Source organism: Salvia miltiorrhiza, chromosome 7, assembly GCF_028751815.1.
Source record: "Salvia miltiorrhiza cultivar Shanhuang (shh) chromosome 7, IMPLAD_Smil_shh, whole genome shotgun sequence".
NCBI classification, from domain to species: Eukaryota; Viridiplantae; Streptophyta; class Magnoliopsida; order Lamiales; family Lamiaceae; genus Salvia; species Salvia miltiorrhiza.
In genome coordinates this window covers 11,488,918-11,507,807 of record NC_080393.1, presented here as the reverse complement: position 1 = coordinate 11,507,807, position 18,890 = coordinate 11,488,918, and the positions used below count along the sequence as shown (strand labels likewise).

At 34.7% G+C, this 18,890-nt stretch overlaps 2 protein-coding genes across 3 annotated transcripts; one reads left to right on the top strand and one right to left on the bottom strand.

The window, feature by feature from the left end:
• Positions 1-629: 629 nt before the first annotated feature.
• LOC130992615 (transcription factor bHLH78-like) lies at positions 630-3,247 on the top strand. Of its 2 annotated transcripts, none has more exons than XM_057917321.1 (8): positions 630-1,690; positions 1,760-1,933; positions 2,013-2,078; positions 2,155-2,223; positions 2,317-2,388; positions 2,458-2,616; positions 2,696-2,768; positions 2,846-3,247. In XM_057917321.1, the coding sequence occupies exons 1-8, from the start codon at positions 1,019-1,021 to the stop codon at positions 2,881-2,883; spliced, it is 1,323 nt and encodes a 440-aa protein (XP_057773304.1). In that variant the 5' UTR covers positions 630-1,018; the 3' UTR covers positions 2,884-3,247. The 2 variants fall into 2 exon arrangements, with proteins under 2 accessions (XP_057773304.1, XP_057773305.1); XM_057917322.1 differs by having other exon boundaries at positions 708-1,690; positions 2,467-2,616.
• A 7,132-nt stretch (positions 3,248-10,379) lies between these two features.
• LOC130992541 (kinesin-like protein KIN-12B) lies at positions 10,380-17,761 on the bottom strand. Its single transcript, XM_057917212.1, has 15 exons — positions 17,300-17,761; positions 17,070-17,207; positions 16,876-16,959; positions 16,639-16,752; positions 16,485-16,544; positions 16,348-16,401; positions 16,171-16,263; positions 15,281-15,376; positions 14,917-15,062; positions 14,403-14,552; positions 12,976-14,194; positions 12,795-12,893; positions 12,559-12,711; positions 11,688-12,479; positions 10,380-10,756 (listed from the first exon to the last, which is right to left on the bottom strand). The coding sequence occupies exons 1-15, from the start codon at positions 17,600-17,602 to the stop codon at positions 10,532-10,534; spliced, it is 3,726 nt and encodes a 1,241-aa protein (XP_057773195.1). The 5' UTR covers positions 17,603-17,761; the 3' UTR covers positions 10,380-10,531.
• Positions 17,762-18,890: the final 1,129 nt, after the last annotated feature.

The following is an 18,890-nucleotide window of genomic DNA, read 5'->3' as shown; positions in this document are numbered from 1 at the left end:
AAAAAGCTCTAATACCTTAGAATATATAATTGAAGGATCCACTTACTCAAATGATGAATTGAAGTGGAAAGCAATTCCTCTATCATAGTTGAAGAATTCATTTGGCGCGATACCAACATAACTATCAAGATCATCAGTTGTTTTGAGCTAATCTAGTATTGAATATTTGAAGGATATGACGATTAAATGATATTGCAATTAATCAATTCATATCAAAGTAAATACATTAATTTATCACTATGTTTCTTATATATAGCTCGGTGCAAAGAAGAAGAGCATATATAATAGAGTTATGCCCTTTGACCTACTAAAACTTATGTAATTTTACTTTTCAAAAAAAAAATGATGAAACATTTAATATCAGAAAAAAGGGAAAAGGGAGAATGAAAAGTGAATTCAAACATGATAATCAAAAGTGACTAGAAATACGTTTCTACGAGAATAGCTTGAAAAAATGTTTTGTCATTTATAGTTGCTGTTTAATTTTCTCCCTAAAACAGGAGTATATCCATTTAAGAAAGAAAAAAAGTTGAAAAAAAGAAGCAGCTAGTTTGATGTTTAAGGTGCGGTGATCGAAATCAGTTACAATCCCCTATTAACCCCACATACGAATACGACGGCGTTTGGGGGCATTGTTTTGCGTTGCTTTGATACGCTAGTACCAAAACCTATACATATATGTATGTCAGTATGTATAATATTAGTACACTTGAAAAAAAGGTGAAACAAACATTTCTGATTTCTTTATCTTAGCTTCTTGCTTCCTTCCCCTCTCTCCCTCTCTCCCCCCTCCTTTCGTTTTTCACATTACAACCATCTTCTTCTCAGCTTCTCTCACCTCATTCTCTCTCATTTAAGTGAATGAACTAAAAGATCAAAACACATAATAGCAATCACCTTTTCTCTCTGTGTGTTGGACTTTTTGTTTTCTTATTTGTTCCAAAAGTAGCACACTTCTCCACCTCGAGACACTATACATCCCAAGAAAGATTTCTTGTTCTTCTTTACTTTACGAAGAATGGAGAAAGAGGGCAGCAGCAACATCTTTTTCAGACCCAATTGGGAGAATTCAGTGGATCAGAACGATCCCTTCGAGTCCGCATTGAGCTCCATGGTCTCATCTCCCACTGCTTCAAACAACAACAACAATGGCGAGAACATCGTTTTGCGAGAGCTGATTGGCAGATTAGGCAGCATTTGCAATTCCGGCGAGATTTCGCCTTTCAATGGAAACAACAACAACAACAACAGCAGTGCTAACACCTCTTGCTACAGCACCCCTCTCAATTCCCCTCCCAAGCTCAACCTCTCCTCGATCATGAGAGACAGAGCCAATCACTTTCTCTCTCTTCCCACCCTCGCTCCCTTCTCTGCTGATCCAGCCTTTGCCGAGCGTGCCGCCAGATTTTCTTGCTTCGCCAACAAGAATTTCAATGAACTCGATCCCACTAAGATTCCCCCGCCACCAACAGTTCAAGAAAACTGGGAATCAATTCAAGCTCCCGAGAAGAATTTCATGGCTTCCAGATCTTCCACGCCGGATAATGCCGCGGATTCGAGGGAGAATTCCACGGTTTCCGAGCAGATCCCACCTCCCGAAAATGGCGGAAATCCCAGAAAGAGAAAATCGGCTCCCAAAGGAAAGGGGAAAGACACCACCACCACCGCCCCTGCTCCAAATCTTGCCAATGTAAATTTCAATTCTCTCTCTGCTAAGTCCAAGAAGCCGAATTTGTCTCACATCATCTAATCAATGCAGGTTTCTGCATCGGAGAATAGCGAATCCAGCGCCAAGAGAAGCAAATCGGAAGAAGACAAGGCCAATCAGAAGCCGTCCAAGGATAATTCGAAGCTTCCAGAACCTCCCAAGGACTATATCCATGTCCGAGCTCGACGCGGCCAAGCTACAGACGCCCATAGCCTCGCAGAAAGAGTATGTACATCAAATCAATCCCTCTTGCCTTCCTTCCCCTTTATATCAACTGACACAAAACGCATCTTGTGTTGCTTAGGTTCGTAGAGAGAAGATCAGTGAGAGGATGAAAGCGCTACAAGATCTTGTACCAGGTTGCAATAAGGTAATTCTGTTTAGATTCAGACAAATTGAATTTTGTTACTTATAGTATAAATTTCTGAGAAAAAGTGCTTCTGTAGGTGACTGGGAAAGCCGTTATGCTTGATGAGATCATTAATTATGTGCAGTCTTTACAGCGGCAAGTTGAGGTAAAAAAATACTTCCAAGAATCAAGAATATGCCATTGTATTGCCTATGTTATTGTGCAGTTTTTAAATTGTATTGCCTATGTTATTGTGTAGTTCCTTTCAATGAAGCTGGCTACTGTGAATCCAAGAATGGATTTCAACATGGAAGCACTAATGTCTAAGGATGTAAGTAGCAACATTTTTAAAGAATCATCCAACTTTGAAGTGAGGCTAATTTGAATGGGAATGCTGCAGATGTTTCAGTCTCGTGGCTCGTTGCCTCATGGCGTGTACTCATCGGATGGCTATCCGTTTCAATCTCAGTCGATCCCATGTGGGAACGAGGCGCCTTTCGCGCCTAGCAATGCTGCAGCTAGAAACCAAATGGAGAATTTTGGTGATGCTGCCTCTCAAGTATGTGCATTTTTTGAGTCTTGATCCAATTGTATTAAGAATAGGGAATTTTGTACTAATATGGTCTCTTGGTCTATAGGTTTCATCGTTTTGGGAAGATGATCTGCATAGCATTGTGCAGATGGGATTTGGCCAGATGCAAAATTTTCAAGGTTGGTTAGTGATATTTGGTGTGAAATATGTTTGAAAGGTTGAAATTTTGATACATGTTATGTTATAATATGTGCAGGGATTCTTCCCACTGCTCAAATGAAAGTTGAGCTATAATGGATTCATACACCATTCTTAATTTCTATTCAATTTGAGGCCCCAAGTGAGAGTGGCTTCTGTATATAGTGGGAAAAAACTGTTAGCTTTTTTGAAGCTATAGAAATGGTGACAGAAAATGGAGCCTTCCCCCTTGTTTGTATTTTGATATGATTATCAATTTTTTTGGAAGGAATGTGAAATCAACAAAACTAATTAGAGCACCAGAATGTGAAAGTCAAATCAAATGTAACATGTCTTGTTATTATTCTTTTGTGTTTCTTAACAAGTGTGTTTAAGGGTTGATGTAGAGACAAGACAATCAATCTTCCATGTAATAATTCTTTTAATTTCCTCCTAGTGGAGAAGAAGAATTTATGATTAATTTGGTGCAATTATTATAGTTGAATGAAATGAAATTTGAATTTCAATTTGCTCCCCAGAAATGTCATATTCTGATAGTGGGGCTTGTGATGGAAACCATAAAATCTTGTGAGTTGTACAAGATTAGATTTGTTATACTCGTAAACAGCTGTTAGTGTGGACAAAATGTCTTCTTGAAATTGATTTGGTTTATGTTGAGAAATTACATGTTTGCAACATTGAGCTGGAATCCAAAATCACCTTCCACATTCATTTATTTCTTCTGCCTTTACCGTTTACCATCTTTTTTTTTTAAAGAAATTTATGATGGAAGTAGTAATCTTAATACAGCCAGGTTGTCAATGGTGAATTTCTGAGGTGGCCAAGGAATCAGAAGAGACTTTTTTTTTTCTATTCCAACTCTTTTTCTACCTCCACAGACAACTCTCTCAGGGTCCGGTCCATCTTTTCCAGAAATCTATGTATTTTTTCAATTTCCATTTTTAACATTCTCAAATTTCTAAAGAATTTTGAGTTTGTTTGTCTTTTGTTAAAGGAATATTTCCTTCTATTTTCTTCAATAATCTTATTCTACGCATAAAGATTCAGATTATCACTTTCATTTTCGTCAGATTCTTAAAAAAGTATCACTCTCATTTTGGACATAACCCCATACATTATCACTTGTTTTAAAAAGTAATAGATTATTTTCGACACACAACATATTATCTAACAAACATTTATTAAAACCCGTGACATCTCCCAAATGAACTCCCTCTTATGGAACAGGAGTATGTAGGAAATATTTACTTTTATAATACCTAGAAAATACTCATGTTTATGTGAATGGACAAATAAGTCCTCCGACAATTTGTATGAAGATCAGTAGTATTTTGACATAGACGGTCAAAACAAATGAATTAACTGGTTAGTATCGTATTCAAAGATTATTCACTTAAAAATAAATAATTTTGACGTACACATAATTAAAAGTGAATAGTTTTACCTATTAACACTAAAGGAAAAGTTACCTAAGTTGCTTTTTGGTACCTAAAAAATGGGCTGCCATTAACTGGATTTTAAGAAGTGCGTGCAAGCATACTTATTCTCCATTAATAATAAATTGATACTCAACAGTTGGAACAATCAATTCACCTTTACAGCTATATATAAATATTCCACATTAACAGTATAATATTAGTATACCAAACAGGCTGAATAATTAATCTTCAACAGAATCGATTAACTTCTTACTTTTAAAAGATTTGCTTTATTAAAACATCAAGAAAATTTGGTACCATCCATTAATTCAGAATCTCTGTGGAACTATATAATGCTGAAAAAATCATACTAGTATGGGGGAGAAAATATTTAACCATAGGATCAAGTTATGTGATGAAAAGAAGGATCATATCTTTATTATTAAGTCAAGATGGTAGGTGAAAAAAGATTTCAATCAATACTATTATCAGTAAATTAAGTCAATCAAAGATTAAAAGTTTAAGTATTAAAGGGGGCAAATAAAAAAAAGGAGTGGTAGATTCATTTCCATGAATTACTCCGGATATAACGAACCAAAAAAGGGTCCACAATGAGTGAGAGAGATTGATGTTATATGTTTCTTTCTTGTGGAGTTAATTAAGATGGAAAATCATTATTATATAGAAAAATTAAAATTGAAATTGAAATTAAAAGGTTGGGAATGCTACCAGGCTGTCACTCTTCCTACAATCAAACGAACTTCACTTTATGTCCCTTTCTTCTTTTCTGTCAACTTAAGAAACAATTGTTATTGGTTTTGGTTTGTTTATGTATGTCCTTTTTTTTTTTTTTTCAAGGGATAGTAGTTTCTAATTTATCACAATTTGGCTAAATTTTAGTTTTGCCTATAAATTTTGTTCGTAAATTATTATACGATTTTGATTTCGCAATTGAGATCATTTACCCTAAAATTGATGCTGACATAATGATTTGAAAATTCGAGGTGATCAAATTGAACGAGGAACAAAACAATATTGCTCTTTATTTATCAAAACAACGTCGTTTTTCCTGAAAATGATTTTTAAGAAAATTCATGTGATTGGAACATAGAGATTGAGATGAAGGAGAGCTTAAGTTTGTGGGTTTTTCAAGATTTCGTCATGTCTAGTTCTTCAAGAACACCATCAAATTTGTAATATAGGTGTAAGTTTATCCTTTTCTGCAGTAAATTAAATTTTGATTAAGGTTTAGGGGATAATATTAACGTTTTGTGGCTTCTTTTTTCGGGATCTATGCATCACACAAAAGTGGAAAAATGTGAAAATTACACCATTTTTTTTGGGGATATCTACATCACACAAAAGTGAAAAAATGTGGAAATTGAACTCGAGAACCTCTCACAAAGGAGAGTCTTTAAGGCCTCAACTTTGCCACTTCAGCTACATCTTATTAGCATTTTGTGACTTCTTTCGAGCCCTAATTACTAATTACGTAAGTTGTTTCATAATTCAGCCATACTAATGTCACGCGTATGCCATGCACACATAAATATGCTACGTGGGCAACAACTCAATTCTAATTTAATCAGAAATTTCAATTGTAAAATCGAAATGAAAAATATAGTATAATTTACGAGTAAATTTTTTTACGATATGAATAATCGAAATTTGACAAGGTTCAAATTCTTTTTACATACTATCACGATTAAATACTAATTTGTGACTTTAATATTGTGGTAATGTCATGTGTATCATAGTATATTCAAAGTTCGAAATTTGATTTCAAGATTTATTGTTGTGTTTAAAGTAATTTATCTGACAATGAGTTGAATTATTGTTCTTTTTGCAATTGCAACATTGTTTTCAAGTTGTACTTTATTTGTATCTACAATGTCTACTCTTAGAGAATGATACAAGTTTTAAAAATTTAATTGAGTGTGACTGAGTCAAATATTATATATATATATATATATAGGGAATGGCTAAAATAAAATCACTTCTTAAAATATAAAATATAAATAATTTTCAGCTTTTAGATCATCAAGATCTACGGTTGATTCATAGCCTTGTTGGATGAATTCGTGGTCCTGGGTTCGAATATCAAAGGTAGCAAAATTTTTTTTTTACAATTCGTAACCATTTTGGATGAATTCGTAACCCTGTTGGATAAAATTCGTACATTAAAAAACGTTTATATTTATATTTTAAAAAGTGTTTTCACTGTAGACATCCCCTATATATATATATATATATATATATATATATATATATATATATATGGGTTGAGTTCAACAGAGAATTATCTTTTTATTCATCATGAACAAATCTATATAGTTTACGAACAGATCAACATAACTAATGAACAGACGTATTTAGTAAAAATATAGAAAAACTCGCCACCAGCAGGATTCGAACCCGGGGCAAATTGCTGTTCATGCGGTACATTGATCTGTTCATTAAAATTATAGATCTGTTCGTTTTTATTTTACGAATTCTCTATTCTCCACAATATTTAGCTTCTCTGTTGAACCCTTCTCTATATATATAGGGGATGGCTAGAATAAAAACACTTTTAAGTGTATAAAATATAAATGATTTTCAGCCCTTAGATCATCAAGATCTACGGTTGATTCGTAATCCTGTTGGATGAATTTGTGGTCCTGAGTTCGAATCCCAAAGGTAACAAAAATTTATTTTTCGCAATTCGTAACCATGTTGGATGAATTCGTAACCCTATTGGATAAAATTCGTACATTAAAAAACGTTTATATTTTATACACTTAAGAGTATTTTTATTCTAGCCCACCCCTATATATATATATATATATATATATATATAGGGAAGGGCTAAAATAAGAGCATTTATTAAGATATAAAATAAGAATCATTTTCAGCCCTTAGATCATCAAGATCTACAGTTGATTCATAATCCTGTTGGATGGATTTATGGTCCTGAGTTCGAATCCCAAAGGTAGCAAAAATTTATTTTTCACAATTCATACCTTTATACAGCGAATTCATACGTGTTCTACATAAAATTCATACATTAAAAATTGCTCTTATTTCTTATTTTAATATGTCTCTTCTCAATTTGCGCTAGTCTAGTGTTTCAACCTCTGATGCCGCCTGTTCCTCTTCAGATCTGAGAACAAGTTCAATATTTTTTTACATTCCTTGTTTGATTTGTTAATCCTTTTCGCTTTGAGACACTCATCTTTCGACTTTTGAAACTTCGTTCCTTTTTTTTTAACCACAAATTGGACTTGGGATCTGCATATTATTGCTAAACTTGGTGTTTTGAGTATATGATTTGTCTACGCGTATTAGTGGTGAAAAAATTTGTTCATTATAAGACATTGTTCATGTATGTAGCATTATAAGTGTGACATTATGTTTGTTCATCAAATAAAGGTCTGAGTTAAGTGATATGATATTGTTCATATAACATAATGTTTGTTCATTAAACTAAGTAATAATAACATTGAATTTGGATGAACTAATAAAAACATAATATGTTGCAGATCGCATAGGAAGCGAACCAGTAACACTTCACGACTTTCCGGCAATGGTTTAACAAAAGAAGGTAATAATGCGTGCTTGTTGTAGTAAACGAACATCCAATCTAGCGTGCTTGTTCATTTAATATCGAAGTTGTTCATCTAATATCGAGCATGGTTCAATAGTGGGATTTATAATATTTGAACTTATGTGTTTGTTCATCTAATAGTTGGAAAGGGGGAACAATGGGGTTTGAACCCGAAACTTCACTGTTCACACACATAATCGCACCGCTTGGTGTCCCTCGGAGACACTATCTCTTTACTTGGTCGGAATGATATTATTTTGTCGGATATTGTCATACTATAGTTACAAAATCGAATAAAATTTTGTGATTTTAGACGATTAATACATATCAATATACTTATGTTTTTAATAATGTCACATCAGTAAATACTTGATTTGTTAAAAAGAAAGCACACCACTTACTCCACCATCAACTCAACTCAAATCTTACATTATTATCATTTTGTTTACCAACCATATCATCATTTCCGGTTTCTACCCACAATTATTACCAATCACTCTCTCTCTCTCTCTCTCTCTCTCTCTCTCTCTCTCTCTCTCTCTCTTCATAGTCTAACTACATTTTAGTTGAAGAGTTAGCATCAACTCAGTTTAGTACAGGATTTTATGTTCATTCTACACGAGTCTCCTACGTAAATATAGCACAAATTTTATCATATAATAACGGAAAATATCATACTTCTCCCAATTTTTAAACTTTTCACAATTATATTTGAACGAATGTAAAATTATAAATTACTATCTATACTATAATTGATGTTAACAATTTTTTCTTGGTTCTAAAAGAAAACAATTTTTTCTTATTAGTAAACAATCATTTTTTTTTTAATTACGGCATTAATTCCGACGAATTCGATTATGAGTATTGCAATTCAGGCCACGATCAAAATCCCATTGACTTGAATTACAAAAAGCCCCCAAACTAATTTTTCGATCAAACATTAATATGACGCTTCAGTTCAATGTCGAAGAGTTAACGTAACCTTAACTCCACAAACGTGATTAGAAAACTGAATTGGAAATTTTTAAACGAAAGTCAAGTGGATTCTTATAATGTTGTCATTTTCGACAATTGATATTGGTCAGAATTGATACAACAATTTTATAATAATAATAATAATAATAATAAATAATAATAATAATAGTTTCGCATAGATTGAGATATAATTGTGAAAAAGTTCAAATATAGAGGTATATTATGATATTTTTCCTAATAATAATAATAATAGAACAACTGATTCGACAACTATAGAGGTAATTGTTATGAATCAACAACTAATTCGATCGCATTCGCCGAAGCTAGCACAACAAGAACTAAATTCTAAAATCTAAGTTGCATGAATGTAAAGTTGAATGGAAAAAGATTTATGTGGTTTGATTTGTGAAGGATCAACATCCATGAATAGGTAAACAAGTTTCTATTGAGAATTTAGTTACTTAGCTAACAACCTTACAACTTGCTCCTTCAATCTTCAACTTAACAGGGACGATGCATGTGCCCCCACATTTTTATTTTTATTTTTTTTACTATATAATAAATAAACAAACCTTAAAACTCCCAATCCTCAATAAATTTGGATTATTATGTAGTCCTTTTTTAAGGAATATACTTGAATTACTATGTAGTAATTTTTTAACGTATTTTATATTTATAATTATTTTATGCTCCCACAATAAAAATTCTAGATCCGTCATTGATCTTAATTCTTTTTTAATCTATAGATATGCAATTATAATCATCATCAACAAATAATAATTCAAATCGAACGCATATACATGTCACATTACTACTTTCATAGTAACTGGAATTACTCCGATGCGATTTTTACGAGAGAGAGAGAGGAAATAAATAACCTAAAAACTTGGAGTGTAAGAATTACAAAAGGAATGCTGCATGAATAGTGATGTAGTAATAAATTGGAAAGACATGTATATTTCTTTTGTTTTAGAATTATTATTCGATAAGGCTTGAAGCTGGAGAGACGGGACCAAAAATTTTAGGGCCTCATAACAATTGACATTGTTCATTTACTGGCCAGTCGGTGTCACATCGTAAGTCACTTTCACTTCCATTCACACTGATTTCTTTTTCTTTTCGAGCCCAACACAAAAAAATAAAATATTTATTTAGAGTTTTCTTCCCAGAAACAAGAAAATTGGATATTGTATTTTGTTGAAATGAAGCAGCCAAAGAATCCCTGGCGATGGAGTTGCATAAGCTAGAGCTAAGAAGACTAGTGGCTGAAATGTCTCTCTCTCTCTCTCATAGAGAGACAATGGCACAAGGGAGGTGTTTTATGGTCTGCAACTGCTATACATGAGTTGGATACACAAGAGTATATTGTGTTGCTGTGAATCTGTGAACCACTTGAAAATTGCCCCCTATCTAATTGACATAAAAGCCAACAAATAAATGATATATCTCATCCACTTAACATCATGTTCGTTTTCTGCATCTCTCAACATGTCCCATTTGTCTCACTAATTAGGCCCACACTATCCATACCATACAAACATTGCATTTCCTCTCACTCTCACCATCACAGAGGTCGGCTCTGTCCCTCAATTCACATCAACACAAGCAGTAAATATATCAACATATTTCAAATTTCAAATGAATTTGCCAAGATTTCGTATTGTTGGGTCACGCAAGGGGTACATTTTTATATATATCTGACAAACTGTGTTACATACAACAATGGACCACACAATGCCATCTTAGCGAAAAGAATTTATGACTTCTATATGTTGCAACGGTCATAACCTGAAAACCATGACGGGGGCTCTTCTTCGACACCATAAGATGGCGCGAATTCCTCTCGCCATTGCTGGTCGTCATCAGCTCCATGATTTTCGACGCCAGCATATTTATCTTCAGGCAAGTGGGGGGCTACTAGCAACTTATTTAATTTCTCAATCTCTTTGTAGGCATTCTCAGTCTCCAGCTCCGCCACTATAGCTCGTTTCTGCATGTTCACAAGCATGTAAATTTCTTGTATGCATGTCGTGTTTGAGATTATGTCTACACGATGAATCATGTAAAAACTAATGGGAGAACATGCAATGTTCAGCAACAATACAGCGAACAAGTTTGCTGACAGTTGATTACTCCAAGGAATACATTTAATCTTAACACACTCTAGGTACACAATGTGAGAGGAAACTGATCATCAAAATTCACTAGATATACGATAATAGTCCTAGAGAGATTGATAACACACTCTAATTATGACTTGCCAAAAGAATTTTTCCCCTTTTAATTAGTATAGAAAAATAATTTGAAAATCTAGTGTACATTAAGGGGGGCGTAGCAATATAATCAAACTCAAGTGACATTGTATTCAAAAAATTATGCAAGTCCAAGTTCATAATAGCAAGAAGTTCTGATGGTAAGCCATTTCTTAACACAGGAGTTTTTTATTAACGTCGCCATCTATCAATGCTACAAAATTTCCAGATAATAAACTCCAGAGCATTACAATCAAAAGTTGAAATTCTTTTATGGAAACTGCACAATTTTTTGATAGGTGGAGTTTATCCCTGAGCAGAAAGAGAGCAATACACTCCAAACTCATCAGTTCCCTAAAGCAAAAAGGGACGAGAAGAATATTCACAAGAAATGGATGACCCAATGTTTTGAAAAGCGAAGTACCGAGTATAGCGAAAAAAACAATTTTAGGAAACATTGATATTTTGAAGGCAAAGTATACCCACCTACTAAAGGGGAAACAAACAAGGTTTTTAACATCTTTATTTTATGTTTTTCTATTACTTTTCCTCGGTAAGCCAAATTGAAAGATGGATAAAACTTATGTCCATCCAAGTTAAAGAAAGTATTATAACGTAAAGATCACATGAATATGGACAGTAAAGCATGTTGGTAAAGTCCAAACTCACCTCTGCAGCAGCCATGGCTTCTTCTGCTTCTTTAAGCCGCACAAGTAATTCCCCAGCCGCTTGAACAGCTTCTGCAGTATCTCTCAGTTGGGCCTGAAGCCCTCTATTTTCATCTCTAAAGTGCCGCCTCTCCTTTTCTCTTTCCACTTTAAGCACTGAAATTTCTGCTGCTAGAGCATTGATAAACTTTGATTCGGCACCTCTCACCCCTGCCTTTGCTGCTGCTTTCTTGACATCCTCAATTCCGTCTTGAATCCTTCTATGTCTGCCAAGTAATTGAATGTGTTTCTCTTCAAGCTCAGCATATTGCTCAAGCATCCGTGCATGACCTTCCATTGCCATCTGCATTGCTTCTTTAAGCTCTTCGGAGCACTTCTTTTCCATATCCAGTTCTTGCTTTTGCCGTTGACAGATTGAACGATTGGCTTCAAGTTCCATTCTAAGTTCATCTACAAGAGAAATCCATTTGCTCTCTGTTTCAGTCCATTGGATTCTCTCCTGCTGAAGTTTTTCCTCAGGACTCTCTGTTGTATGAGTAGCAGACAGACCAGGAGCAATGCTAGGCTCACATGAAGTAAGCTGTAGAAGAGCGGTTTCTCGTTTTGACATCTTCGCTGAAGAATCCAGATAATATTGGAGCTGAACTCTTAAGTCTTGTATCTCTTCCAACAAAACATCCCTCTCACCTAAATCAAAGAAATTTTGATATCTTTCCAATTCATCTTGAACTCTTTTAAACTCAACTTGTGTTCTTAAAACATCTGGATGATTATCATATTTTTCCTGAAGAATCTGCAAATATAAGTCCACATATGAATTAGCATAAATATTTCCATATTCCAATTCACTTCAAGGAACTATATTATTGTACCTTATGTTCATGAGTTAATGACAAGAGTTCCTCCTCCATGAACTCCTCAGTGGTTAATATTCCATCCATCAGGCTCTCAAGCCGAGCAATTTTATCTTCACGAGTTTGACCAATTATGGCATTGCACTCTCTCTCATGTTTATATTGTTGGACCTGATAAATGTCCAGGAATAAAAATCTGTTTTAAACTAAGTTGCAACTTGAATAGTGTATCCCAGATTACTTGACAAACATACCAAACGACTAAGCTGCATGATCTCAGAAGTTTGTTTTGAACATATCTCTTCCAATGCCATCTCTCTGCGGATAGCTCCAGCCAACACCTTTTCCACTGCCTGAAAGATGATTGAACAGCACATGTAAGAAAATGCAAAAATAAAAAGATGTAAAAGATGAACCAGTGACCAGCTGACATACTTTTGGAACTAGTTTGTTGCATGTACCACGCGATGATGAATTAATAGCTACTAGCTGCATATCTTGGACATCATCATTATTTACGGCATCTTGCTCGCAGTTTCTAATCATGCACTTGCTGCATAGGAATTCTCCTGTGTCATTGTCTATTGATTTCCCATCATGGGAAAGAGTTTGAACACCCACATCAACTTTAACAACAGGTATGACTGCTTTAAAATCAGCTGGCATGCAAGAGAATCTAAATGATGACCGTCGCATTGCAGGAGTAAGGCGCTGACTCTGGATTATTTCAAGTCCATGGTGGAGCGTAGCAGCTAATTGTTCGGTGGATGCGAAGCAAGATTTGCGAGTAGATTGAGAATTCAAAAGGATGTTATTGGTAGGCTTTGCAATAGATTCATTTGCAGCATTGAAGTTACTCTGAGAAGCAGTTATGGTCGATGAGGACCTAAGACTTTTCCTGCTACTGGTCACTCTGGGCGAAACACTAGGAATGGGTGACTTTAGAACAGGTGGCACATCAATTGGAATAATACCAAGATCAGAAGCAGTAGCAGCATCTTCAGTGCATTTTGTGGATATATCACATGTCTCTCTATCTTCTAAAGATTTCAGCGAGGTGCATCGATTCACTGGATTAACTGATAGATCATTATCAGGCAAATTTTCACAAACTAAGGATGTAACTTCTCCATTTTCAGGCTGTCCACCCAAACCCTTCTCAGATGGTTTCTCTGACTTAATCTCAGGAGATATCTCTGGGTGCCCTGTTATCCTATGGCTTTTGACAATAGATTTATCCTTGTCAACAGTTTCAAACGATTCATCTTCCATGTTGACATCTGCATCTTCAGAACCTCGTTCAGGAGATGAGGCACATGTTTCTTCACGGATCAAAGGCATTGCCTCGTCTGTATCTACTATTTCCATTTCTTCATCACTATCATCCTCAACATGAGGCAACATCATTGGCCGGTTGAGGCTAAATCTTAGGAGATTTAAACTTCTCCTTGCACTCCATCCAGTTGCATAAGCTCCAGTTTGACCAGTTTGATCGTGATTGGCCTTCATTCGGTGTAATTCATCCCTCAATTGCCGAATGACTTTTCTCAAGACATTTACATCTTCCTGCATCTCCTCATTAATGATTGCTTTATTCTTGATTGCCTTAGCTCGTTGGGCAAATCGTAGAGTACTGAGAGTCTCACTCAGACAGCTGCCAAAAGTAAATTACGTATATAAGTAATACAGGTAATTAAACATCACAAGCAACTTAGGATTTTCCTTTTCTTGTGGGGTTGGGTTGTACCCAACTCCATTTAAACATACAAAGGTACAGCTCCCCTTTTTTTCTGGAAATGGAGAACATAAACACATAGATTTGTCTTTCATCTTAGAACTAATACAGAGGCCCCAGAAATCACCTTTGAGATGGAGAAATGGCACATATCATTGCCAACTTTGCATTCCCTCCTAGTGATTCCTGCAGCAGGAAAGTCAACTTTGAATCTCTGTAGGGGATGTGCCTTTGTTTTCCTTTCTGGGAAACTTCTGCTAGAATATTTATCAAATTCCTACAATCCCCAATGGAAACACAGTCAGCCATATAATAACTGATATAAACTCAACTTACAGTAATACTAATGGACGTTAGACAAATGACAATTGAATACACAAAACATGAGGTAATGTTTGTAATAAAAAGATGATAACCATGGAATCATGAGTAAAAAAAGCACATATGCGGCCTAGAATCAACGAACAAATATGTGCCTAGCTGCCTTAAACAAACATGATTAATGTCTCAGGTGTGTAAATAAGACAGTGATCAGTACCTAGTCTATACACACGTTAACCTAAAAATCATCCAATGTACAATAACAAAATTGAAACACTGTTTTTAGGGAATGGCCAAATGACTAATACTGAAATCCATACCCTAGCTGTGAAAGCGAACGATTAATATTCCCTGCTTCCTTCAAGCGTTCTCCAGCTGCACCTGTTTGCTTTTGTCTCTCAGATCCAGCAAGATCAACAAAATTGATTCTGCTCATTTTCAACCGGGTTAAACCATCAGCTGCACTCTGTAATAAATATAAGATAAGTTCAAGTTTAGCAGAATATCTCAAGCAACAGGTGATTGATCAATCAAAAGAAACAAAGAGAAAACAAGTTATGAATTTTTAGTGTCTTGCAGAGCCATGGAAAATTTATCATTTATTCATCAACTCTCAAAAATTCAAGATGGACTACTTTTAACTTCAACAAGTGGAACACAATTTTCAATTCAAGGATTGACTACCTTGCCACGTGATTCAACTACACAAGTGAAAACACTGTGAGAACGAGAACTTTCAGCATTTACACATGTTGCGCCGGTTCTCCGGTTTGATAATCCCTGACAATAAGCATACAAATGAGAGGAATGTCAACAAAGTATTCATTTTACATAAGGATTAAATAATTCTCAAGGTCTAAAGAAAAACTGAAAACCATCAATCTTTGAATGTGAAGCTAGAGAAAGATTAAGACAAAAGTATGAAATAGCAGCCTTTTTCTTTGGTAAAGGGATCATTGACAATAGTTGACTTGTCTATTAATTGGTGATCTAGATTAGACGTACAGCCTTCAGGAATTTTCTGCAGTTCAGACATTGCATTCAAGCACCCTAAGAAAACTTGCTTCAAACATATCTTATAGTAATATATAGTAGCTGAAGTTGAGGAACTCATTCCCAACAAACTGAGGAGAACTTTCATCTTAGCGTGGCTAGCTCAGATATAAAACTTTAAACTCTCAAATCGTCCACATTTTACTTCAATGCCCATGATTTACTTGTTCATAAAAGAATTAAAATCAAATTAAATCTTAGGCCAGCATTCCCATTTCTCATTGCAACATTTTTATGCACATAAAAAGCACCAGGCTGCTCTGGATATTGAGAATGAGAGGGTCATTCAAAATTTTGCCCTTTTCCCTTCCAAAATAGTTTGCATGCTTTTGTCTATGCTTTCTTCTGTAAATAGTAACACCACAGTTATTTGATAGGTACAACCAGTTTCCAGAAATATTCACAAGAATAGAAACCAATCAAATGCATGATTCCCTAAAAGGCTGAAACAGCCTGTATTATATCCTTAGCATACTGAAAATAGGTTATCAAGATGAAGACTCCAAAAAGCATCACTGAACCTTTATCAGCAGTTGCGACACATCCTTCATTGATGATACACACTCCTCTCTTAAATTTTCAACGTAAACACCAGTTTTAGCATCTTCTCTAATCTGAAATGAGAAAGGCAACAAAAGAATGACATATAGATAATTGGCTACAGACAAAAGTTTTTCAAAAATTATATGTGACTTTACCTGAAGATTCTTCTGACTTGGATCCAATAAATCCGTTATTTGTTCATTATAGATCTGTTCACATTAAATTTAGATTAGGTAATGAAAAAAGTTTAGATAGTATTCTGCAGAAAATAGAACATATTATAATGACCTACCTCAAGGAAAGAGCAGCGACACATATAGACCAGGTTTCTGTCGGCTTGCTTGTGCTGTTCCTGCAATGAAAAGATATTACATGTTTGATAAATCAGGAAAATAACCATAAATAGAGTTCTACGAATTTGCTGCAGTAAATAATCAGGAAGCAACCTCATCAATCCGTTCGAAGAGTCTCTGAAATACACGTGGCGCTAGGCCTTGCCCATCTTCATCCAACAAGGCATTGGATGCACCCCAGATTGTGTACGTCTTTCCACTTCCAGTCTGATAAATCAATTGATTTAAAGGTATAAAAGTGAGTATGCACAAATAGTTCATACAGAGTAAGCTGTATGTATTTTTTGAAGAAGTATCTAACAGAAATTCCAGAAGTGGAAATGAAGATACCTGTCCATAAGCAAAGACAGAGCTATTAAACCCTGCAAGACAATTCTCGACAAGTGGTGCACCTACAAGCTCGAATATGTCACCCTGGAACAAATATTCCGAAACAAAGTTTCATCAGTTATTCATATTCAACTTTTCTTGTCGTTGCCAGCTTAGTTCAACAAGAAAAATGGTCAACGGGAGGTAGATCTTGCCTGTTTTGAATGAATATCAGCTATGGAGTCAAACGTAAATGTTTGACCTGATATTGTTAAAGAATCTTGGGTTTTTTTCTGAACTACACCTCCTCCGTCTTCTTCCTCATTGTTTGGTGGTCTCACGCGAACAATTACCTATAGTTTACAAAATCCCACAACTTAGCGGCAGCCTCTTCAGTTACACACTCATAGATAGGAAAATGCAGTCAAACACAATAAATTCGCACCTTCACGCCGGAATCCAATAAATTCGCGGCAGGCGCAGGGTTATCAGGTGCCACAGACTCGACGCTGAGCTTGCGCTTTAGCGGTGGGCGCGGTGGAAGTGGGCTCTTCATCTTGGCGGCTGCTGGAGATGACGTCATTGAATTCGGATCTGACGCTGGCGTCGGAGGTGCGTTCTCTTTGCTGGATTTGTGCTTCCGATTAGGGTTTGGTGTGGTCGGCTTCGATTTAGGGTTCGGGGATGCTGCGACATTTTCATGATTCTCTCTCATGATTTGATTTCTAGGCGTCATGGAATTCTTCATTCAGAAGATTGAAGTATGGTGAAAGAGGTTCTGTGTCTGAGGAGAGAGAGAGAGAGAGAAGAATTGGACAGTAGAGAGAGAGGGAGTAGCCGTTGGAGGAGAGAAGAGGGAGAATTTGAATTGAAAATTTGGGGAAACAATAATATAATTTCAATTTTTGGATCTGAATATCTGATGAACGTTTTGCATTGGGGCCCATTTTGGTGAACCATATTCGGATCGTCATAGTTTGATAACGCGGTCAACAAATCAAATTAAATTAATTTTATTTCTTAAAAAGACTTATCTATATTTATAGGAACTAGCATCTACATCCCCACAATGCACGAAAAATAATTTTATATTTTAAATCATATAAAATTAAAATCAATTTAATTATTATATTTATAAATATAATAAAAAATTGATTTTAACTAATATATTTGAGTTGAATATTAAAAAATATAAAAAAAATCACAATAATAAAAAATGATAGTATTATGGAAAAGCAAAAAATATAAGTTAAAAAAATGGAAATAAAATAAAAATAGAGGAGAGAGAATGTTTTAAAACTTTAATCTTTAAATAAATACTTTTTACATTTTAAATTATACTCCCTCCGTTTCACTGGAATTGGTACTTTTGAGTTGGGCACGGAGATTAAGAATAAGAGTTAAGAATGTAAAGTAAGTAGGGTCCACTTATTTTATGTGTGTAGAGAATGTAGGGACCACATAGGAAAGTGTCAATTCTAGTGAGACAAATAAAAAAAGGCAAGTGTGTCAATTCTAGTGGGACGGGGGGAGTATATCAAATTAAATCTCATATCGTGATCTTTAATTTAATATGCATATTAAATATTTTATAATTAAACAAATTTCATAGTTTTCCAAGGAAATAAAACAAAATAATAATAATAATAATAATAATAATAATAATAATAATAATATTAATATTAATAATAATAATAATAATAATAATAATAATAATAATAATAATAATAATAATAATAATAATAATAATTTATAAATAAACCTTCAATTTTATTACTCCCTCCGTCCACGAAGCATGATCAAGTTTCTTTTTTTGTTGTCCCACGAACCTTGACCAATTTCCTTAAATGGCAAAAAAAATACCCTTTATTCATCTTTTCACTTTTACATCTATCATATTTAACACACAAAATATCAATTTCTTAAAAGAACTTGGTCATGCTTCATGCGACGGAGGGAGTGTAACTATAAAATTGCCCACTTAATTTTGAAATTGATTTCCAATTGAAAGTTGTCTTTTTAATATACTCCATTAT